This window comes from Pteronotus mesoamericanus, unplaced genomic scaffold (assembly GCF_021234165.1).
Source record: "Pteronotus mesoamericanus isolate MK-2021 breed Mesoamerican mustached bat unplaced genomic scaffold, CSHL_Meso_final scaffold_705, whole genome shotgun sequence".
NCBI lineage: Eukaryota > Metazoa > Chordata > Mammalia > Chiroptera > Mormoopidae > Pteronotus > Pteronotus mesoamericanus.
The window spans coordinates 15340732-15365838 of record NW_026555326.1 but is presented as its reverse complement, the minus strand read 5'-3'; the positions used below and the strand labels follow the sequence as shown (position 1 = coordinate 15365838).

Below are 25107 nucleotides of genomic sequence, written 5' to 3'. Positions count from 1 at the left end.
AGAGATAAAGAAGAAACATCCAGACTAGTATGAGGGGCAGAGACAGGCAGCCAGGGTCGAGAGGATGCGTGGCAAGGCCGTGGCTGGAGGACCAGGTGAGTGAGGCAGCGGCTAGCCTATCAGGTGGTCCCACATTTATGTGCAGTTAAACCAAAGGAACAGCTGGGGAGCAAGACAGACCATACAAGCCAGGGTTCAAGTGTGGGAAAAGAAAGCCTCAAAACCACTGGAAGTAAACATCTGTGGGGTTTGCAGCAGCAGGAGAAATTTCCAACCTCACAGGAGAGTCTGTTGGAGAAACGCATGGGGTCCTAAAATGTACACAAACCTACCCACCTGAGAATCAGCCCTAGAAGAGCCCAATTTGCTTGTGGGTAGCAGGGGAAGTGACTGAAAGCCTGCTGAGAGCTGAGCAAGCAGCATTGTTCCTCCACAGACAGCGTCACAACTCAGCGACCTGGGTTGCCCCACTCGGGTGAATACCTAAGGCTCTGCCCCTCCCAACATAACAGGCATGCTGAGACAAAGAAATATGGCCCAAATGAAAACAGATCAAAGCTCCGAAAATAGATCTAAGCAATGAAGAGATAGCCAAACTATCAGATGCAAAATTCAAAACACTGGTAATCTGTATGTTTACTGAATTGGTTGAGTATGGTTACAAAATGGAGGAAAAAGTGAAGGCTATGCAAAGTGAAATAAAGAAAAATATACAGGAAGCCAACAGTAAAGAGAAGGAAACTAGGACTCAAATCAATGATTGGGAGCAGAAGGAAGAGATAAACATCCAATCAGAACAGAATGAAGAAATAAGAATGAAAAAAAATAAGGAGAGACTTAAGAACTTCTGGGACAACTTTAAATGATTCAACATCCAAATCCTAGGGGTGCCAGAAGGAGAAGAGGAAGAGCAAGAAACTGAAAACTTATTTGAAAAAAATAATGAAGGAGAACTTCCCCAACCTGGCCAAGGAAATAGACTTCCAGGAAGTTCAGGAAGCTCAGCAAGTCCCAAAGAAGTTGGACCCAAGGAAGCACACACCAAGGCAAGGTGATGTAATCATAATTACATTACCCAAGATTAAAGATAAAGAAATAATCTTAAAAGCAGCAAGAGAAAAGGAGACAGTTACCTACAAAGGACTGCCCATAGGCTATCATCAGATTTCTCAAAAGAAATGTTTCAGGAGAGAAGAGGCTGGTGAGAAGTATTCAAAGTCATGAAAGACAAGGACCTACATCCAAGATTACTCTATCCAGTGAAGCTATCATTTAGAATGGAAGGGCAGATACAGTGCTAAGGTAAAGTTAAAGGAGTTCATCATCACCAGGCCCATATTATATGAAATGTTAAAGGGACTTATCTAAGAAAAAGATGAAAATCAGAAACTATGAATAGTAAAATGATAAACTCACAACTATCAACCACTGATCCAAAAACCAAAAACAAACAGAAACTAAGCAAACAACTAGAACAGGAACAGAATCACAGAAATGGAGATCAGAGGGGAGGGGGAGTGGGGAGAATGGGTGAAAAGGTACAGGGAATAAGAGGCATAATTGGTAGGTACAAAATAGACAGGGGGAAGTTAAAGAACAGTATAGGAAACGGAGAAGCCAAAGAACTTATATGTATGACCCATGGACATGAGCTAAGGGGGGTATGAAATGCTGGTGGGATAGGGGGTGCAGGGTAGGGGAGAATAAAGGGAAGAAAAAAATGGGAAAACTGTAATAACATAATCAATAAAAAATATATTTTAAAAAAGAAAGAGGGTTTACTGGAAGTCTGACAACTACAAAACTAAAGAAACCACATCCATTCAGACTTGTAGGAGGTGCAGAGACGTGGAACCCACATCCAAGTGTGGTGGATAAAAATTTTGGAGGGATATCTTGGGACCGAGGAGTCCCTGACTCATACCAGGCCCCACAGTCCAGGATTCCAGAGCCAGGATGATAAGTCCCCATAACTTCTGGCTGCAAAAACCAGCAGGAACTGAGTCAGTGGAAAAAATTTCTGGAGTTCCAAGCAGTTCTTCTTAAAGAATTCACAAAAGGACATACTCAGACTCATTCCCTCTGAGCTCTAGCACCAGTGCAGCAGCTTGAAAGGCACCAGTGGCATACAGGGAGAAACTGAAGTGTCTGGCATCAAGGCAAGAGCTAGAAGACAGCTTTCTCCCTGACAGAAAGGCAGGCTGAGGCCATTGTCCCTTTTCTGAACCCTCCCCACCTAGAACCAGAGCTGGCAGGTTGGTGCCATATTGGAGACTCCATGATCCTGGGTAACACTGTTTGTCCTTCCCTGGAGATCCCCAGAGACTCCATTCCACCCTACTTACAGGCCCACCCAAACTGCTTTTCCATATGAATGGCTGGTCTTGGCTCAGGCTTCACTACTTCCTAAATCTTATCAAACAAGCAACAGCCAGCTTCAGTGAGCCCCTAGCTGCTGTACCTCTTGCTAAGTGGCCCCAGGTCTGCTACTAGAAGCAGCCAGCCTAGATTCACAACTTAGCTTTGCCTGGGAATCTCCAAGACCAGCACAAGTAGCAGCCATCTCAGATTTCTTTATTTCTCAGGCAGGATGGCCTCAGGCAAAACACAGGTGTGGGACGATCTTGATCTGCACCACATGGGAAACCCCAGAGCCTGTGCGCCCAGTGGACAGCTGCAAACCACGTCAGAGCACCACACTGCCGCTGGACATTGATCCTCCACATGGGGCAGAGGTTCATGGTCAGTGGTCACAGCCAGTCCTTGCAGATAAGTGGCCTTGATAAATCTCTTCATTTGACCTGACAAGAGCAATCAAGGCTCAATTACAAGAAGAGAGTGTACTCAGCCCACACGAAGGGCGGATGTCAAGTACCCAGCTTGGGTGATAGAGGAGGCTATACCACTGGGCCCTGTAGGACACCTACTACATTAAGCCACAATACCAAGACAGAGAGTCATAGCAACTTTACCTAATACATAGAAACAAACACAGGGAGGCCGCCAAAATGAGGAGACAAGACACATGGCCCAAATGAAAGAAGAAACCAAAACTCGAGAAAAAGAACTAAAAAATAGAGGTAAGCAATCTATCAGATGCAGAGTTCAAAACACTGGTTATAAGGATGCTCAAGGAACTTAGTGAGAAGCTCAACTGCACAATAAGGATCCAGTCAGAAATGAAGGATACACTAATTGAAATAAAGAACAATTTACAGGGAAACAACAGTAGAGCAGATAAAGCTGAGAATCAAATCAATGTTTTGAAACATAAGAAAACAAAAACAACCAATCAGAACAACAAGAAGAAAAAAGAATAATAAAAAAAGAGTGGATAGTGTAAGCAGTCTCTGGGGCAACTTCAAGAGGTCCAATATTTGCATCATAAGGGTGCCAGACAGGGAAGAGAAAGAGCAAGATATTGGAAATCTATTTGAAAAAAATAATGAAAGAGAACTTCCCTAGTCTGGTGAAGGAAACAGACATGCAAGTCCAGGAAGCACAGAGAGCCCCAAACTAGATTAATGCAAAGAGGCCCACTCCAAGATACATCATAAAGGGAGAATCTTAAAAGCAGCAAGAGAAAAGCAGTTAGTTACCTACAGGGGAGTACTTATAAGACTGTCAGCTAATTTCTCAAAAGAAACTTTGCAGGCTAGAAGGGATTGGCAAAAAATATTTAAAGCCATGAAAAGCAGGGACTTATAGCCAAGATTTCTCTACCCAGCAAAGATATCATTTAGAATCAAAGGGCAGATAAAGAGCCCCTCAGACAAGAAAATCTAAAGGAGTTCACCATCACCATGCCAATATATGAAACGTTCAAGGGACTTATTTAAGAAAAAGAAGATCAAAACTATGAACAATAAAATGGCAATAAATACATATCTATCAACAACTGAATCTAAAAAACAAATTAAGCAAACAAGAAGAACAGACAGAATCATGGATACGGAGAGCATTTTGATGGTTGCCAGATGGAAGGAGGGTGTGGGGGGATGGTTGAAGAGATGAGGGAATAAAGAAATACAAAGACACACACACACAAAAAAACACATAGAGGTACAAGTAGGTAGCTATAGAATAGCCATGTGGATATAAAGTACAGGAAATGGAGTGGCCCAAGAACCTATATGCATGACCTATGGACTTGAACAATGGTGTCGGGATTGACTGAGGGAGTGAGGGTTGCTGGGTGGAGGGGGAAAAATGGGACAATGGTAATAGCATAATCAATAAAATATAATTAAAAAAATATAAATTCTACTAGAAAAGAGAAAGCTGCTAAAATGTGCTACTATCAAATTAGGTGTAGGTGAGAAATATAAAAATCCTTGAAGAATATAAAATTATGTACTCAATTTGCTTCACACATGCCTAATTTTTCACTTGACTATAAAATAAAACAAAAATGAAAAAGGACTTATTTAAGAAAAAGAAGATCAAAACTATGAACAATAAAATGGCAATAAATACATATCTATCAACAACTGAATCTGAAAAACAAATTAAGCAAACAAGAAGAACAGACAGAATCATGGATATGGAGAGCATTTTGATGGTTGCCATCAAATAAAAAGATAAAGAAACTAGAAAATAAAAAGAAAAGATAAAGAAACTAGAAACTGTAATTATGCAAGAAAGAGTATGTATATGTCTAACCAGTGAACTCATGGTCAAAGAAAGGTCTTAGACCTACACCAAAAGGTTGGTGAATAAAATACAGTTATATGTTTTAACAGAAAACAACAGTTGTATTTGTAATTATGTAATAAAATGTTTAAGAAAGTCAACTTTTTAATGTTTACCCCCCATGAATGACTTTTTTAATTGAACAACTGTTGGCCCAAATTATATCAGGTTAGAAAGCTTCTACTATTGATAAACATAAGAAACTATATTTTATGTAGCCAAGACTATGTAGGCAAGACTAGTAAATGAAAGTTTATAGCATTAACTTTTTACCTTATAAAACGATTCATAAATTCGAACTTTTACAACAGCTGCACCAGTTCTAATCCCAGACACTAAAATTATATCTCCTTGTTTCTCTTCTTTCTCCATCTCAGTTATGTATGCTGGCGGAGAATATTCTGCTTCAGAGTATTTTAGAATCCTAAAGAAATTTAAAATAAGGTTTGCTTCTAATAGAAGCAAACAATCAGTCTTCCAAAAGGCACTAAGCAACTTTTAAACATAGTCTCTTCAATGTCTATATAGTGTAAAAAGTTTTAAAATTTGTTTTTCACCAGAACTAGACTGAAGAACAGTTTTTAATGTACCTCTGGCTATAATTGCTGTTGAACTAAAACTTGGATTGTCTAAGACCTATTTCTTGATACTGAAGACAAAATTCCATACTATTCTCCACTTACTGTTCTTTAGCATGTGCAGATAGCTTGAACAAAATGGACCCAATAATTGGGTCAAATAATTGTTTAGTCCTGAGTGCATGAATTCCTTTGTACTAGTTCAAATTAAACTATCATAAAGGTACTTATATCCATACCATACTATATCCTATATCCTACTATATAGATCCAAGACATTCTCCCCTGGTAAATGTATCTGTTCCAAAAAAGACCAGACAACAGGATTGTCAAAGCCCACACAAATGGTTGCTGTTCAGTGTGCCACAGAGGGTGATGTCTCCTTCAGAGTCAGATGGTTTAGGTTAGGTTTCAACGTTACCTAATTTTGCTAGACAGTTCTGATGATTCGTTATCCTGGGCAATGCTCCACTCAAACATCATCCCTGCCAAACTACTAAAAGTATTTCCTGTAGAGCAAGTCAAAAACAGACAAGAGAGAATCACATACTCAAAAACATTCAGGTATCGTTAACTATAAAGGAAAACCTAAATAGAAAATTATTTTAGGGCTCTTTCATTAACAAGTAGAAGCACTTGACATTAATGAATTAAAATACATATACCCGGAAGATCTGTACATAAACAATGTAAGCGGAAGATCCGTACATAAACAATGTAAGTGCTATTGCTGCACAATCTTTCCAAAAGTAAAAAGGACTCAAGATGATTAATTTCTGGTTGACAAAAATTATGCCACTTTTTCTGTTTCGTTTTACACAAAGGCACCTGTAGCGTACCTCAGGGTTTACGGGCATCCCTAAATTCTGATCCTTTCAACAAAAATTTTATAAAATTGAGATTCTAGAATATTTTAGTACATTCATTTTTCAGATTTAAAAAATAATTCTTTATTGAACGTTTAGAAAGAGGCAAAAACTTTGTATGTTTTACATATATTACATTAACATATTATATTAAAAGCAATATAAAATCAGACTCAAGGAAGACAAATTTAAAATTATAAAACTTTTTCACAGGTTTACATTTCATTCTCCTGGTCAATAGAAAATGGACTGATCAAAACAAAGCTAGCAATAAATTCCAGAAAATGTTCTTAATTGCTGATCTAGGGACCATCAGCAGAAGTTAAGTGGCAGAATTTGAATATTAACGAAAATTTCTAAGATAACCAATAATTAAATATAGCAGGAAAATTCATGGAAGAATTAGCTAATGCACTGAACCATACTCAGAATTATTAATTCTTCATGTACATAGGCTACATATGAGAAAATAAATATTATTTCAAACCTACTTTTATCTTTCAAGTTTCTGTTTCCAAGTACTAGACAAAAAGGGTATTACTTTAAGTAATTTTGTTGAATCCTATTAAGTTCTTTACCTTCAGCATCCAATGCCCTCACCATCAGTTCCAGTGGTGAATCATCTACATAGAGTTCCCGAGTTCGAGATATAATTTCAATGCTGTCTATCACATCAACCTTAACATCACAGCGCAGTTCATGGTCAGTCACTATGATGATCCCAAAAACGGAGAATTTAATTCAACAGGTTATGAATCTATTAAATGTCTTAAACATTCAGAGGCTTATTCTAAATATGATGAAAAAGAAAGGCTGTAACAGTTGCTTTCATCCTGAAGAAGAAAACAGCATAATGACAAAAATATAATAGCTTTTGTTTGTAATAAGAGACACTAGACCAGTGGCTCCCAAGCATTGATCTACAATGATGTTTTCATTCATCCATGGAAAAATGAGAAAAGTAATTTTAAAATAGCATGTAATTAACTTTGTTCACTTTAAAGGACTCTATTTTATTGTTACATTCTATCTCACTTTTGAAGTGTTAAAATGTTTTTCTTTTATGAAATTATGTTAATAGTAGATTTCAAAAATGTGTTTAGGAAAGTAAAGTGGTAGCAACCATATGTCAGTCCTGCCAAAAAAATTTCTCTCTCTTTGTTTTTTCAATTTTTCCCCCTCTGGACCATGAGATTAAAAAGCCTGTATTAGATGCAACAAGAGTTCTGGTCAATTTAGCCATATGTGAAATAGTACAGAATGAAATGAGGGTGAAATAAAAATTTTGTTCTATCTTGTTTTAAATTTTCTTTCTTTTCTTTTTTTAATTTTTTCTTGAATTCTCTTATTTATTGACATACAGAGGCAGAGGGAAGTGGGGAGGGAGGGAGGGAGAGAGAGAGAGAAACATCAATTTGTTTTTTTTTTACTTATTTATGCATTCATCTGTTGATTCTTGCATGTGCCCTGACCAGGAATTGAACTCACAAACTTAGCACATTGGGACGCATGCTCCAACCAGCTAACCTACACAGCCAGGGCTGTCTTATACTATCTTTTAATAATACTCCCTCCTATTACATTTACCATGTGTCAGAGAACTGTTTACATAGCCACCACATCCTGCTGTTTTAATTATACATTTTTAGGTTCAGTTTCATCTTTAAGAAACAAAAAGCAAAGGAACTACCATCGCAATACCCCAAATTACTAATGGAAATCATGGGTAAACTCTGTCCTGGCTGTAATACAGGTAAATACCCCTCCAAAAAGGGTAAAAAGTATCAGAATGTTAGTTCAGTAAAAGCTATACTTTCTTTCACAGGAAATATAAAAATTGAATTAATTATCCTGAAACTACTTTATATTTATACTAGGGCTCAACAAATATACTGTAGAAAATGAGTGTCAGGTTTCTCATTGTTGGAGAAAGAAGTTACCCTCTTCTAGTGAAGGATTGGAACCAAAGAAATCTATATGAGCTCATGTTTATTTTAATATATATGTAGATAGATACAGAAATATAAATATGTGTATATACCTGGGTTAGTATACATACACGTATCTCCTAGCACTGTCTGCTGAGGGGGCCTAGAAGCAGTGACATTCCAGTAACAAGCACACTACCACTCAGATCTTGGCTTCTGATATAGGTCTCTAACGAAAAGAACCAGGAGACTTTGAGGAAAAGGATGGGCAGGGAAAACACATGATGGGCATGGCTCATTTTGTAATGCTAAAAAGTAAGGAAGTGCTAAAATGAATGAATGAATGAATGAATGAATGAATGCGTTAATTAATTAATTAAGGTGGGGGCAAGCCCAAAGGACACAGAAAGAACTCACAAGAGTCAAAAGTAGAAAAACTGGAATAACAAAATATATTCTGATTTTGTTTATATGGAATTATAAACAAAAAATAAACAAAAATGGCTCAGTGGATTGAGCACTGGCCTGTGAACTGAAAGGTCGCCAGTTATATACCTAGTCAGGGCACGTTGCCTGGGTTGTGGGCCAGGTCCCCAGTTGGGGTCATGCAAAAGGCAACCATGTATCTCTCACACATTGATGTTTCTCTCCCTCCCTTCCCCTCTCTCTAAAAACATAAATAAAATCTTTAAAAAAATAAAACAAATATCCATGAATCCATACTTACATAATGAATGGATAAATAATTGAGAAGTTATTTGAAAGACATCTTTCTTACAGAAGAATGCCATGAATAAGTGTGGAAAGAATGACAGAAATAGAAAATCACCCTTAAAACACTGCAGTAATAATTGCTACAGGCAAGATGCATAGATATATCAAAGTGTCTCTCCCAAATATTTATTAATGTCTGTGGTAGTTTTAATATATGTTCACAAATCCTTTGACATTACTCACTCCGGGAGCTGAAGCTTAATTTTACTTCCTTGGAATGTGGGCTGAACTTGGTGGTTATTTTAAAAAAAAAGATTTTATTTATTCATTTTTAGAGAGAGGGAAAGAGAGGGAGAAACATTGATAACATCGATGTGTGAAGAAACAAGGATCTGATTGCCTCTTGCAAACCCCCAACTGGGGACCTGGTCTGCAACCCAGGCATGTGCTCTGAGTGGGAATAGGGGAACTTTCCCACTTGCAGGACAAAGTCCAACCCACTGAGCTACACCAGTCAGGGCCCTTGGAGATTTTTCTTTTTCTTTTTTTTCATGAATAGCATATGGAAAGAGAAAAATGGTAACTTTATAGTGGAGAAACCTGACAGACACTACCTTAAGCAAGTGATCACTAGTAATAAATATGTTGATATCATGTACCCCCTGATAAAATGCAATGAGAAGGGCTCTTTACTTCTGTGATTTTCTTCCTAAAAATCTATAACCCAGTCTAATCATAAGAAGATACCAGACAAATACAAACTGAGGGACATTAAATGTTAAGGTCATGAAAGACAAAGACTGAGAAACTGTCACAGATCAGAGGAGACAAAGGAAACTTGACAACTTAGATTAGTAATGTGGTGTCTTGGATGGACTCCTAGGGCAGGAGAAGGGACATTAGTGGATCATTAGGGGAAACTGGGTGAAGGCTGTTTGGGAACTCTTTGTACTATCTGTGTGTCTCTTCTGTAAATCTAGAATTATTTTAAAATAAAATGTTTAATATATTAAATTGATATTCTACTTAATTAATATTTAACTGGAGAACAGAATCTGAAGTTAAAGTAATTGAAGACCAAAATATAAGGAGTACAGACAAGAACCAAGAGAAGAAATCTGACAGGATCTGCTGGTAGAATATACCATTAAGGAAGTGTTCCAAGGATGACAAAGGAAGGGAGAAAGGGTGAGCTCAGACAGTGTAATTAGGCGCTGGATAATCTAGCACTAATTAAATGGGGGAATTAAATTCCTGTTTTCTGCGGAGAAACATGCAGGGCAGTGACAGAACAGAAGCAGCTGTGACCTCACATAAAATATGAAAAGCTTTGTGCAACAACGCCTGCTTACCTGCCTACTTCAATAGCAAGAAAGCTTTTCAATACAGGGCCAGTAACCATAAAGAAAAAAAAAATTACCTCGGATAACTATAAATAAATTGAGAGTGATTAAGAGAAATCTGAAACATTTGATTTAATTGCTTTTAAAAAAACAAGTAAGTTTATTAAATAATATAATGAATATTCTTATTTACATGTTCATATTACTTCAGGTTCATACAGAAGTGACATAATAAAGAAAAAGGAATGAGACAGAGAGGAGAGCTGATCCAGGGAGATAAATAAGGAAGAAGAAAAAATAAGATAATGAAGTCAGGATAAGATAACCAAAGAAATGCAGAACCAGAGACAAAAAAAAGGGGAGCAGAAATGACAAATATTCCCTGCTGCCCAGATTCTCACTTATCCTAGCTTCCAATCAGCTCCTCTGGATAATATGATTAGAACTCACTGCAGCAACTACTCAATAAATAAGTACTTGTTAAACATCAACCACATGCTGAACACAGTGCAAAAAGTACTGATCACCAAATTTCAACTCAATAAAATCATCCAGTTGTCCAAACCCTTTCTTCATCCTAGATGTGAGCTTTCTCACCTAAAGTTATCTTCAAACTCCTCTACGGTCCTGAATCTAAGGTCAAAAGTCCAGGTTTCCTGCTACAAAAAGACATATTAATATGTATCCATCTAGAGGGATATAAAGAAGTGGTTGCTTCTTGGAGAAATGAAACTAGAGAAAAATTGTCTTTTCACTATATAACCTTTTACATTCTTTGGTTTTCCCAGATGAAGGTGATGCCTAGTCAAAACCCATCCCCCACCCCTCAAAAAGGAAAGACCCATCACCCTTAGCAAATTGAGTATGCCCACCTCAAGTCTCTCGCCTCTACCCATCATCTCTGTCATTGGCACTAATTTTATTTACTACACAATCACCAAAAACGTAAAGAAAATTCCGAGCACCTAAATACCAATGGAGTGCTTCAATCTTTTTACTTTTACAGATGCCTTATAATTAATAGGCAACTCAATGAATATTTGCCAGATGAATGGACAATTTCTTTCCGGCATGCACTTCCCTTTCAAAACGTCCCCTCCCTCTCGGCCCCAACCCCTCCCACTTCAGTGTGCCAGTTCCCACTCAGGTGAAAATGTACCTAGTAAGACACTGAGACTGGCATTGATCACTGGGAGTCTCCATCATCTATGTACACAATTGTATTAAAAGCAAAATATTAATTTTGGGAAAGTTGATTTAAAAGATACTTATCTTTGGAATATTTATAAATCAGATAGAATTAGGCTAAAAGCCTGATTTGACATTTTTCCTAGCAATTGTATGAATGAACCATTAGATATTAGAAAGAATCCATGTAGTTAAGAGTAATTGCATTAAAAATAGCACATGTCCCTGGCTGATGTGGCTCAGTGGATTGAGTGCCAGCCTGCAGACCGAAGCGTCACTGGTTCAATTCCCAGTCAGGACACACACCTGGGTTGTGGGCCAGGTCCCCAACAGGGGGTGTGGGAGCAACAACCACACATTGATGTTTCTCTCCCTCTTTCTCCCTCCCTTCCCCTCTGTCTAAAAATAAATCAATGAATGAATAAATAAATAATTAATGTATCAAAAAAATAGCACATGTGACCAAAGCAATGTTCCTTTTCTGATCTTGGTATTCTCCTCTGTCCATTGTAGATGCCCTGTATGATATGGTCCTGAAAATCTCATCATTGAGAATCTCATACCATATTTCATTGATTCCGTGCCATGAGTGTCTTAGTTTTTGACATTTTACTATCTCTGAAATTAGAATTTTATTTTACAGTTGATGACATCTTACTGTTTTCATCAGTCAGGCAGTAGTCATGACATAGCTGCCACTGAACATTAAAAGGGCCAGCGTCAAAACTTGTAGAATGGGTGTTAGTAATTGGAAGAAAATCCAGTGGACAATAGTGGAACACTTTTTTTATCCCCTTGGAACCAAATGATAAGGCGACAGGGTGGGAAAAGCAGTGACTCATATACTAGGAACCTTTCCAAAGCTGGAAACAAAAACTCATCATCTCTCTATAACTGCAAAGCCAACTTAAGGGCCCAGAACTTACAGCTTTTAGGTGATTTTTGTTTTTAATGGATTCTTTTAAGAAATGCCACATTTTAAACAGTCTTGGTGGAACAAAGGGAAGATGTTGTGGGAATAAACACAGATGTTGATTCCCAGTCAAAAAGTGATTCAGATGAGGCAGAAATGTTAAGATGGCTTTAGGAGTATCTTAACCAGTTCATTTTATTTACACTTTCCTTTTTGTTAGGCATGAGAATGATGTATAACAAAAATAACCATTTAGCCTTGACCAGTGTGGCTCAGTTGGTTGGGCAGAGTCCCGTAAAGCAAAAGGTCGCTGGCTGGATTCCCAGTCAGGGAACATGCCTGGGTTGCCAATTCTGTCCCCAGTCAGGGCAAGTATGAGAGCCAACCAATTGATGTTTCTCTTTCTCCCTCCCTTTCCCTCTCTAAGAAAAAAGTGAAGTGAAATGAAATGAAATAAATCACTTAATTAAGTCAAAGTGTTCTTCAGTGGGTATAAAGTATAAATTCTAAGTGAAGAAAAGCATTGTTTGTCAATTTTTCTTTCTTAGCAATACATAAAAAAATAGCTTTACAACAGATGACATCTTCAATTATATAAAATATGGTATAACACACACCTTGAAATTCTTTAATAACATAGCATAGATATATCATTTATCAAAATATTTAAAAGCCATACAGATATTTCTGGCCTATCAAAATGGCAATGAAGTGCCAGAAACTCAGGGACACAAAGAGCCCTGCTCTGATTATGGATATAAATAGCATTTCTTGAGCTGCTCTGCTCTAGTACATACTTCCCAAATTTCAGTAAGTATGAGAATTGCCCAGAAAGCTTGTTTTGGGCCTACACCAGCGATTATGACACAGCAGAACTGAAATGGGTACTAAGAATTTACATTTCTAACAAGCTCCCAGGTGATGTTAATGATACAGGTTCTCAGACCAAATTTTGGGAAGTACTAGTCTTTACACTACTGTCTTCTGTCTCACTCAAAACCAACTTCAGAGCTTAACACCTAAGCTAGTTCCGATAATCAATTTCTTTCCCTCTTCATCAATTCAAACAACTAGAGTTTCCTCTTTGTATCAGGCCCCATGCCAGGTGCTGAATTTAAAAAGAAGAAGAAAGAAGGAGGAGGAGAAGGGGAAGGGGAAGTGGAAAGGGAGGAGGAGGAGGAGGAGGAGGAGGAGGAGGAGAAGGAGGAGAAGGAGGAGAAGGAAGAAGGAAGAAGAAGGAAGAAGAAGGAAGAAGAAGAAAGAAGAAAGAAGGAGGAGGAGGAGGAGGAGGAAAAAGAAGGAAGGAAGGAAAGGAAGGGAGTAAGGGAGGAAGAGTTACAGAATCGGAGGCCACAATTATCTTACTGTTACATAGCGTGTTTTCTCTCAACATACCTATCTCTCGAGCAAGAATAATGCTGCTTAGGCGTATAGGTTGGGTAGCTTCAGCAATGAGTACAGCTTTTTGGGAACACAAGGTACTGTTTTCATATAAAGGCTCAACAGTTACTGCATCATGATGGGTAGAATGCCTGCCAGAATAAAATACTTAAGAGTATGAAATAAGAATAAATGGGTTAAAATTAACTTTTGGTGGAACACTGTTTCCTTTAGTTGGTCCATATTATACTACCAGGTGTATTTAATTGACACTCTTTAAAACAGAAACATTACTTAGGAAACAAGAATGAAGTGGGAGAGACTGATCAGAACATTTTCCCATTGATCCCATGGGCAAAGATACATTTACTCTTCAATACTTAAAATTAGATTGCAACATTCTTCCCTCAGTATGTAAAAATAGGATTGATGTTGTGTTCCCAGTAATAAGAGAAGTGGCTTTCTCACATTCTGAGGAATGTGTTTCCTTCAGTCATGGAAGATGGACTCTGACATCTAAGATGGAAAAGTTACCAAAATTATGAGGTGTGAGTCCACCTTAAAAAAAAAAAATCATTAATATTTTTGGATGGATGGAATGGCTTTCAAAGCTTGAAAAATTCCTTGCATCATCCTCTCAGTTGGGAAATACATCACACTGGGTCATCTTACAATTATACTTCCCCCATATTTCCTTAAAAAATGGGAGGTAACTTCTTATACTCTGAACAAACCTTAATGCTTCCATTAGGTAAAGGGAAATCTTACTCCCTTTAAGATGAACCCTCTTATACGTTGGAGCCCACTTCAGTTAGGTTTCTTCACACCTTAGGTAACCACACAACCTATGGTTGGGTCCTCTCACACAAGAAAATCATGTCTTTCCATCCTCAGTCAGAAAATCATCCCCCCAGAGTTCATTATACCTTGTCCTCCCAGTTCAAGAGGGCACCCTCATTTAAGGTACTCAAAATAATCTTTTAATATTGCAAGAAATTTGTACTTCATGTGTTCTGGGCCTCAGTTCCCTCATCTGTAAAATGGGAGTAATAGTACTTACTTGACTGTAAAAACTGAATGAGTTGATATATGCAAAGTTCTTAGTTAAGCTAGTTGTGTTTTGACATGCCTTCACACTGAAAACCCCACCTTATTTGAATTAGTTAGTGGGGACCCTCATACCCAAGCCTCTCTGCTGTTAAGTATTTCCTTCACCTTGGGAACTCCTCACTCTACTTACTTACTTTGGAAGCTCCCCACACTGGCTACCCACAGACGGCTTCCCTGGGCTCGGATAGAGGCTCCCACAGTGACCATTCCTCTCCCCTCGCCCCCCAAACCCCCCGCCACACGGCCAGTGTCACATCCTGGGCAATTCTCATGTAAGGCCCCACACAACCTGAAGATGTCCCACACGAGGTTAGGTCACATCGGAAAATCTGGCCACTCCAACCCACCAACACTCCACCCTCCTCTCAAAAAGTCACCAAATGAGCACACAACATTCCCGTGGTCTTCCACTGGGTGAACCTCCCGTCCTTACTGGCTGCTGTGGGATGCATACCCTTGTGATTCCCCACCCCTCACCAAGTGTAGCAGCCCCGTTGTGCCTCCAGCAGAAAGGGCACTCGGCCAGACTCCCGGCCAAAAGGTAGCAACACCTGTGGCACGTTAAGCTTGTGGGCCAGGGTCACAAGCAAGACCAGAAGCAGCCACAGGAGGCGGTGTAGACGCAAGCAGAAAAACAGTCCCAAGTCTGGGGATGCTGGTATCCCAGAGCTAGCCATGGCGACTGCTGCGTTCAAGTTCCCGCTCTACTAGCCACGTCCTGCTCCATCAGCCAATCATCAGGTGAAACGTCAGCAGGAGGTGGGGCCTCCTTCTGGCTAGGAATTGTGGGAATTCCTTTTCTAAACATTCCAGCAAGCCATTTACGGGAACTTTAGGCACAAACCAAGCTGCCCACTTAAACATTGGATAGCATCTCTGTAAGTCTAAAAATTTTTTTCTCCGTTTAACTTCTGTCGCCCACAGTATTATTTGACATATTCACCTTTTTTCCTTTGTCCGTAATTTCAGCAATTGTGCCTACTAACAGAAAAACTTTCCAGTCTTGAGTGCAAACAGCTAGCTGGTCATTGTCAAGGAAGCCAGTGTCATTTTTACTGGGATGTTAGATTCATGTCCAGCTCATGGTGCAGGAAATGCTGTCTCAAAAGCAACTTTGAAAGCTATTCACTCACACAGCGGAGACTGAGCACTTGTTAATACCTTGTCTTCCAAAATATCCAACAGATTTATCAGCTCAAAGGCTGTCTCAGCAATTAACTAAAACCGCACATATATGAGTATGTGATCAGTCTCATATATTATTGAAGTTGTTTAAGGAGCACAGAGCCTAATTAATTCCATGGTTTCTAAGAAAAAACTAGTTAAGAGTTGTAAAGAAAAACATACTGCTCACCCTGAAGATGCAGTGTTAAATTAACCTATAAAATGTCTGGCACATGATTATTTCAAATCTTCACATTTACGTAAGACATGTTATCTTTATTTTAGATGATGAAATTCAGTGATTTATATCAGGACATAAACTGGGAATCTCAGAGCCGGTTTCAAACCCAGTTTTGGTCTGCTATCAAAGCGTACACTCTAAAGTGCTGTTGCTACCACAAAGTTCTGATTTTTAACCCAAACCTCAATTCCTGTGGAAAAAGCACACTTGGATTAGTTAAATAAAAGTCGAGAAGGTCTGAGGGTTGGAGGGACTGGTTCTTTATTTTAAAAAGACATTTGTCAATTTTCAGTATCAAAATAGTTGCACTATTGGTTTCTCTTTCTCTCAATTGGCCCCCCATGAGACCATACCAAAGGAGAGTACATTTTAAGCCAGTAAGCTGCAGGATGCGCACCTAACAGACCTCACAAAAACCTCACCAATAAGGACAAACTGGGTAAGGAAAGAAACTTAAAAGATCAGCACACTGCCAGCCCAGACTGTAGAGAGCTTTCACAGCCAGATGGGGTGGCCAATGCGCCCCAACCCCAAAGAAGCAAAGTTTCAAAATAATATAAAATTTAAAAAGTTTTGTACATCAACTATTCAAGATTTCTCCAGCACTAACTGATACAAAGCATAATGAGATGGCACTTTTAGACAGCAGCTTCAGACCCAGAAAAGGGTGATGAGATGATTTCATATGGCTAAATCAGTGGCAAAAACATAATTTTCTTTCTTTCAAGGAGGCACGAGAGCAAGTAACTAGTCACTTCAACATAAGGGGCACATGATCCATTTTGTGAACCATTGAGAAGGGGGCAGAGATGGGACAAGGATTTGGTCTCAGAGAGGTATCACCATTTTAATTTGGTCACTTCTGATTTAAAAAAAAAAAAAAAGTACCCCAAAATACCTTAAAGCTGCAACCTGAACATCACTTTTTTTTTTTTTTTGGCTAACTCCTCCCGGAATCACCTTCCTGGTTTGACTGGTACTCTGCACAAAGCAATGACCCCCGTAGTGGAGTCTTTCTCTGGGCTCTGTTTGGCTCTCAATAAGGCAAGCCCATACCTCTTTCCCTCCCCTGTGGGAAAGGCAATATGGACTAAGCTGAAAAATTACTTTCTAAAAAGAAATGGATTAGACTGCTGCTTGAGAACTGTGGAATTATTTGGAATGTTTTACAAATGGTTGCTACAACAACAACAACAACAACAAAAAAGGTAATTACAAAATGTGCACATCACAACATGCTTTTAAAGACACTTTGCATTGTGCTCACATTCCCTTAAATGTTGTTTCCCAAAGGTGCTCAGCCTCTAGCCCAACCAGAATCTGGGAGAGGCAGAGACAGTTTGGCGAAAAAGACACTGGGTGGGAGTGGGGGGGGTGGGGGAAGCAAAAGGAGAAAGCAGCCTTCCAGTTAAAGATCAGCCCTCAATTTAAAGGTCAGCTTCTGGCAGGCTGGCCTCAGGCGGAGTCAGGGTCAGAGGGAGGAGCAGCTGCAGGGCAGGACTGAGGTGCTCTACATCTCATTCAGGTCAAGCAGAGTCTGGTCCAGCATCCTTTGTGTACAGAGATGTTCCTCTTTGGTGCATTTCAGTTTATCTAATGGGGGTAAAGGAGAGACATTACAAAATCAGAAGTACATTTCAAGGTCTACCCACTCTGAAAATTTGCTCCGGTTGCAGGGAAGCTGCAGACTAATAAAGCAGCTGCCTTCTCAGCCACAGAAGTGAACTATTGCATCACTCAGTTTTGCAGGGCCTCTGGCTTACCTACTGAAGTTGCAGATGCTGCTGTACTTCTGGGGGTATTGGGAAACTTATCAGTCATTTCCTCTCCGTCCCACACCCAACCAAACCTTACAGCTTTAAGAGGATGCAGCCTTAAACATCGGCTATCTACTTCCTTTAGGCTTGACCCAGAGAACAATACCTACTTGAGATGGCTCACTGGGATTCAACCATTGAGAATAAGGATTGGTATATTTCTAGCAGCAGAAACATCAGGATCTCAACTTGAAACAAATACAGGGGGAGTTTCATGCACTACAAGCTTTCCACAAAAGGGAGAGAAGAAAGGCATAATTGGTGGCACAAATAGAAGAACCCCCAGGGTTAATTTAAATAACCTCTAAAGAAAACAAAGCCAAGGATACTATAAAACATATACCTGTAAGCAAAACCTTAAATGAGACTGTTGCCAACTTTTTGTCCAGAACTACTCTGTGACAGTTACTTAAAATTAAAAACAAAGTAAGAAAAAGCAAGAGGGAAGTGTCAGGAAGAAAACCAGCAGCTAGATTATCAAAGAGAATCTAACCTGCCCAGAAAGCAAACCTCTCTGACTGTTCTTGGGAGGTGGGAAAATACTCAAATCTTCAGGCAGAGAAGATGATGGCACACAGACCCATTAACACCACACACTTTTCTTTCCCTTCCCTATTTGTACCCAGACAGAAGGGCCCATCACTGAGCCTGCAGATGAAGCAGTTACGACAGCTTGTTAAGTCATTCCTTTATTGTTAGAAGACACCCATGCAAGGGAACGATCCTACATTCAGGGCGCAAGCGAATGAGCAGCAAATAAGAGTGTAGAACAGAAAACTTACTACAATCTCTCAGGCCCCTCCCTTTATCACCCACCATACTCTTACGAAGTCAGCAATATTCTAACTGCCCTGATTAATAATGAATCTGCTTAGGGCAATTTAGTAACTTTTAGAAAGACAATCAGCTTTTTGCTGGGGTCCAGGTCAGAGGTGTGAGCAATCAGATCAGTTTACTGGGTATCAGGAAGTCCTGCCATCAGTCACATAGATCATGCAGCGTTAGCTTCAGCTCATTAGAAAGCAGGCGGTTTCGTTCAAGTGGGCTGTAGAGATGCGCTGCAGCAGCAACAGGAAGGAGAGAAAACAAGAGAGGACAAAGAGGAGGAGAGAGAGGAAAAGGGAAGGTTGGTAGAATACCAGAAATAAATTCGAGACTTTCAACTAGCTGGCATACGTGATATGCATCTGTAAGGCAGAATGGATGCAAGGAAAATTCAGACAGAGGGCAATTAAGAGTCAGTCAGCTGATGGAAAGACCAACAGAGGAATAAAATAAAAAACTCAGACTGAAAAGTTGGAAGGATAACATTTTGAGGCAGAAAAAACATCTCCTTCACAGTATTTATTCCCTGGGTTCAGGGATGGAAACAAATGAAACAGGGCAAAGAAAAGAATACAGTAGAAGTATAGGAAAGATTTATAATAATTAAAAGTTTGAAAGGACTGAACAGTTGATCATTGTTTCTGTAAAAACATTTAATATATCATTATGAATGGTAGATTCAGACAATTATCTCTATACTCACTCAATCCTACACTTTCTAATGGTTCTTGTAGCTACTGGAATAGAGCTTGTCATTGTGGTTAATTCAATCAAAATCCAACTTCCTCTTTTATTTTTTCTTAAAAATTTTATTATTTATTTTTTAGAGAGAGGAGGGAGAAACATCAATGTGAGAAAGAAATATCGACTGGTTGCCTCTTGGACACACCCGGACCTGGGACCAAACCCGCAACCCTGGCAGGTACCCTGACTGGGAATCGAACTGGTGACCTTTTACTTTGCGGGATGACGACCAACCGAGCCACAGTGGTCAGGGTCCAACTTGCCCTGGGATTAACAGTGTGCCCAGCCTCAGGGAAGGTGAATTACTTATACAAGCCAACCAAGGCTATCCAATTCTGTTTTTTTAGCCTCCTTTGCAACTAGGGGCAATCATGTGATCCAGTTCTGGTCAATGAGATGTAGAGGATAACCTGCTAAGAGTTTCTGGGAAATCTGTAGTCGTTACTGCCTTTGAACCTGGATGTGATGACTAGAACTACATATTTCAACCTTAAAAGATCAAAAGAATCACAGAAAGTCCAGCTATATCAGGTTACAGTTGCCCAAGTCTAGACTTAATTATGCAATAAAAATAATAAATCACATGTTTATTTTGGCTATTGTTAGGCTGTTTGTTATAACCAAACATTCCCAATACAAGTAGCTAAGTGCTCATCCGTTGGCTTTGTCTGGATTTTCTACTTGGAGCACATCTTAAAGAGGGGGTATGAAGAATCCAACTCCATCTGACCAGGAGAGGAGTAATAGAAATTTGGGGACAGGAAGGCTAAACTCCTTCCTAGTCTACTAGTATCAGCCTCCAAAGGTTACAAACATGTTTCTTCCTATATTTTACAGTCTGTTTCAAAATTATATCAAGATCTCAATATGAAAAAAATACTTTTCTGCTGTAAAATCAACTGGATCTGTGGGCTGACTATAGGCATTGCTCAGACACCTTGCCTATTTGGCTGAGGTTTTCCCCAGCTCCACCTGGAAGCTGATGCCAGTATGGTCCCAATAATACTTTACACTTTATATATACTATCAAAACCAAAAGCATGTACGTATAAAAAAATCTAGGAGAGAATACCAAAAAATAAAAGTTATATTAAGGGGCAGGAATTAGAGTGAATTTTTAAAATTGAACTGCCCTTTAAACCTGTGGTTCTCATTAAACCTGTGGTTCTCAACACAAGTGATACTGCTCCTCCTCTCCCCACAAAGGGAAATCTGGAGATATGTGGAGGCAGGCTTTAATTGTCACAGTAACATAAGTTCATCTTTGAGAAACACTATACTAGTCTAGAAGCTCCATGAGGCCTGGAATTCAGCCTGTCTTATTCACTAGGATACCCCTTACATAAGATTGCATGTGCAGCCTGACTCCTCCATAGTATCTATATCCTAGTTAGTGTGACTACCACTCCTGTCTTGGAAAGAAGGTGTATTCAGAATTTTATCCCTCAAAATGGTCTGGTCAATGAGGGTTTCGATTCATTTAAATGAGAAACAGAGACAGAGAAGTGGGAGCATTTTACTGCCTGATTAATTTCCAGAACACACAGTTGCCTAAAATTTGCATGAGGTCAGAAAGATAAGTGAGGCTGTTCTCACAGAACTTAGTAAGTTTCTAACTCTACCATCTCTCTAGTGACCAAAATTTCAGGATCCGATACCAGCTCATTAAAGTTCCTGGTTCTCTGGTGACAGCAAAATAAAACAAAACAAAAAAGGCAATCCACAGAATCCATTTGGTCTGATGTTCTTTTTAGCTGCCCCTAATTAATTAGGGAACAATCTCATGAATGCTAGACATCCTTAGGCTTCATCATCTGAATTAGGTCAATTTCATTCTGTAACAGGAAAGGGCTATGGGCTCAAAGTAAAGGGAACTATATCAACTTTAAAGGCACAATGTTCAAAGAATGAGAACAAGTAAATTTTGCTTTTGAGTTTTTCTCCCCTCCCCCCATGTTAAGGCTGGGGAGTATTCAAATATCACGTGAAAGGAAGAGATTAGGTGGGGCTAAGATAAGGTTGTGTGAAAAAACAGGTCAGTTCCATCCGCCAGGTAACTTGGCCATTTTGTTCTTCACTCCAACAATGGTAATGAGGAAGTAAAGAACACACATTATCAGCCTGTAGTTCTTTCTTAGAAATTAAGAAAAGAGGAAAAAGTTAAGAGGTCAAACACTTTACTCTGAGATTACCAATGATGCCTGACCCCATTCTCATAGCTGGCCAGGCTTAGCTATCATCCGATACAGAGTATTAAATGAAAGAATGAATTTAACATGACACAGTATTTCAAATTTTACTCAGCTTCCCTGGCTTGCTGAGCTCTATCCTTGCTCGCACCAGTCCCGTTTATGGGGAAAGACGGGAGCCACCAGAAGAGCAACACTTCACTTTTCTCCTTATCTCCTCTCCATTCTCTCTTCTTTCCTTTCTAAGAAGCCTTTTTCTGTGTCAAAGTCAACTCCTGCCCAAACATTAGAACATCTAGTATGGTACTGTCCAATGCAGTAGCCATTACCCACATGTGGCTTATAAAATTTAGATGAACTAAAAGTAATGAAATTAAATTTAGCCCCTCAGTAATATTAGCCACATTTTAAATGCTCAACAGCGATATGTAGCTAATGTCTATTTTCAACCAGCTCACTCTTTTGCTCCTTGAAATACGGCTCCTCTCCTTGCTCTTAAGGCTCAAAATGTACCCTTCAAATTAATAGAGTATCAATGACAAAGTCCTATCTTCAGTATATTCCTTCTTAACCTGTCAAAGTTAAGAATCACTGGAAATCATCCAGTGCTGAACTTCATAAAGTATCAAAGCTACTAATTCTCCTTCTGTCCCTTCAACCAACTTTATTTTGGCTTCCTCCTCTACAGATTTCCCTCTGCTTAATTCTTCTTTTATACATTTGCAATTGTCTTTTAGCATTCTAATTTGCTTTCATGGCCTAAACTGTCACTCTTATAAATTGCTAAATCTTACATGAAGCTTGCCCCCTCAAGCCCCTGGATTTTGTTTCACCTGGATACTTGCCAGTTTTTCAGACTTATGTATTCTTCTCAACTTTCCCTGTCTCCCCAAACTAGTACCACGTGGCCTCCCTACACCTTTACCACAACCATTTTCCTATGCTCAAAATCAGCCCTCCTTGACTTTTCCTGGTCACATATAGGGGCCAGGCCCTTCAAATACCTATCTTCAGCGCCCTCTCTTTACCACCATTACTCTGGTTCAGATTATATCTCTGAGAAAACTGCAATAAACTAACCCAGTATTTCCCAAAGTGTGGTATAGTCACTGCTGAATGGTAGGTGAGAAGATGTCAAGCAGTATGCATCTGTGAATTTTTAAAAAATTTTATTAGCTGTATTATTTTAATGTGCACTAGCAAAAAACACTAGCCCATACCAAACCTTTGATTTCAAGTTAGAATTGTATAGAGTAAGAAGAAAACAAATTTGAAAACAAGAGTAAATTTTAAGAAAATAATAATGTAGGCAGCAAGTGAATATGGCAAGTCCCCAAGTGGTATACAAATTACTGAAATTTGAGAATAGTTGTCTTAATGGATGACTTTGATAATCTGCTTCCCTTCTAATATATATTCTTAATTCAGCTGCCAAATCAACTCTACTCATATCCTACACAGACCAGAACACATCCTTTGTCGAAATCTCCAGTGAAGTCCCTATCACTTACAAAGTAAGATTAAGCTCCCTAGCTTGCTTTCAGCAGACACCTGTCCCTTACTGAGTCTACCTTTAGAGATATCATGTCCTTCCCCTCTCTATGCCTTTGTTCTTTGGCTTCTTTTTGACTGTTCTGTGTCCACTACACCTCAACCAAAGTTTGCTTGTCAAAAATCCAGTAAAAATGAAGAAGTGAGTTTTACCCTCTTTATTAGGTACTTATTACATGCCTCCTTTCGTGAGTCTCTGTCAAACATCCCCACAGGAATCATTCTCCTCCCCCTAGTAAATCCCACAGCATTTTATTATTTATGGCACTTATCACATATCATCTTTAGCTTTATATATATATTTTCTCTCTCTTTCCAGATTCTGAGCAACCCATGAGTTTGGATGGTATCTCCATCTTTGATTACTTCTGTCCCCACCTTAATATCCTGTACCTAGAAGACATCAGGTAAGTGTCAGCAAGTAACTGAATCTATACCTTAATCTCAAAGGCCGGGTGGCAGGAAGAAATGTTATAGAGCAAAAAAACACCTGAAGTCAGTGAGACCTAAAGGTTTAGATCGTGGAAAACCTCTCTACCTGCCTCTGTCTGCTTAGGAGTTTCTGAAATGCTGATCTTTAATTCCATAATATAAGCCAGGAACAATTTTACTGGCAGAAATTTATCATATTAATGCACATGATAAATCAGTATCACCTGTGCACATTACCTGAACTAGGTATGCCTAAGTGTTTTAGGTTTTCTTTAGAAAAAAAAATTTTTTTTTTAAATTTATGAGCGAGAGCACGCGAGAGCGAGAGCGAGATCAATCCACCACTCTCTCTACCCAGTCACATACCCATAGATCGACCCTTGCGTGCTCCCTGACTGGGAAAGGAACCCTCAGCCTTGGAGCATCGGGACAATGTTCCAACCAACTGAGCTACCCCAGCCAGGGTGGTTGTTTTAGTTTTTCCAGTAATAATCACTTTTCACTTGTCTCATATTCCACTAGCATATAGCAGGAGGTTAATGGTAGTAAGTCTCATATATGCAAGGATGGTTTCAAGAAAACATGGAATTGTTGAAAATTCTACCCATTATGTATTTTTCTGTGATTTGGGATAATATAATTATTCAGTTTTAGTGGTAATACATTTGGGTACACGAGATGTTCTAAGGTTCCATTTGAACCACAGGTAAAGGGTAGAAAATGTGTACTGGGAAGCACTTCAATGGCCTCTTGACCTTACTCTATAGGAGAACTTGAATAAAGGATAGAACATTCCATGTGGTATGATTTAGGAACCTGGAAGTAAAGGATTTAGATGATCTTATTCAGCTTGAAGAGTAAGACTAGAGCACCTCTTCACACCCATCACTCTTGATAGACTCAGATCAGCTGAGTTTAAATGTCAAGAAAAAAATAGACACACACACAAAAGTGGCTTTGATTATATAAGTCAGAGGAGGGAGAGCCTATATCTATTCCCCATATCACACTCCCAAGGCTCCTTAGGGACAGCAGCAGCTTTGTCAATGACCAAATGCAGGGTCGCATGAAGCTTCCAGCAGCTTAACATTTTAATTTGGGGTGGGGGTGAACAAGAATACATAAGTTGCTTTGTGGCCCCCTGCTCTTTCTAGTGCCTTGGGGACTGGTCAGGCTGACCCAAATGGAATCCAGAGTGAAAGTGGGGTGGTGGGTTCCCCGCAGAAAGGGGGCAGATCCAGGACAGAGCAGAAACCGTGGTAAGTTATCTGTATGAAAAAGTAAGGAGACTCTAGGTGAGAAGGACTAGCATCAATCTACACAACGACTCAGGAGAAAGGAAGCGGAGAAAAAGGGAGAGGTAGCAACAGGAATGATAGGAGAGCCAGACACTACAGCCTGAGTCATTTGGCTTCTTTTCAGGGTTAGCGGG

The 25107-nt window shown here is 39.3% G+C and overlaps 2 protein-coding genes across 10 annotated transcripts in view; both read right to left on the bottom strand.

The window, feature by feature from the left end:
- NUP210L (nucleoporin 210 like) overlaps positions 1–15389 on the bottom strand; it is a 90775-nt gene extending 75386 nt beyond the window's left edge. The window contains exons 1-5 of the mRNA XM_054562867.1: positions 15190–15389; positions 13618–13754; positions 6715–6846; positions 5692–5779; positions 4966–5116 (exon numbers count right to left, since the gene is read on the bottom strand). Coding sequence (XP_054418842.1) covers positions 4966–5116; positions 5692–5779; positions 6715–6846; positions 13618–13754; positions 15190–15389 — 708 coding nt within the window. The remainder of the gene's footprint in view (positions 1–4965; positions 5117–5691; positions 5780–6714; positions 6847–13617; positions 13755–15189) is intronic.
- A 978-nt stretch (positions 15390–16367) lies between these two features.
- TPM3 (tropomyosin 3) overlaps positions 16368–25107 on the bottom strand; it is a 26713-nt gene continuing 17973 nt past the window's right edge. For 5 of the 9 annotated variants that reach the window (XM_054563075.1, XM_054563073.1, XM_054563079.1 and 2 more), the window contains one exon: positions 16368–17710. In XM_054563075.1, coding sequence (XP_054419050.1) covers positions 17628–17710 — 83 coding nt within the window. In that variant the 3' untranslated portion in view covers positions 16368–17627. Of the gene's footprint in view, positions 17711–22874; positions 24944–25107 lie in introns of those variants that run through there. The other 4 variants (XM_054563078.1, XM_054563076.1, XM_054563074.1 and 1 more) reach the window with 4 other exon arrangements.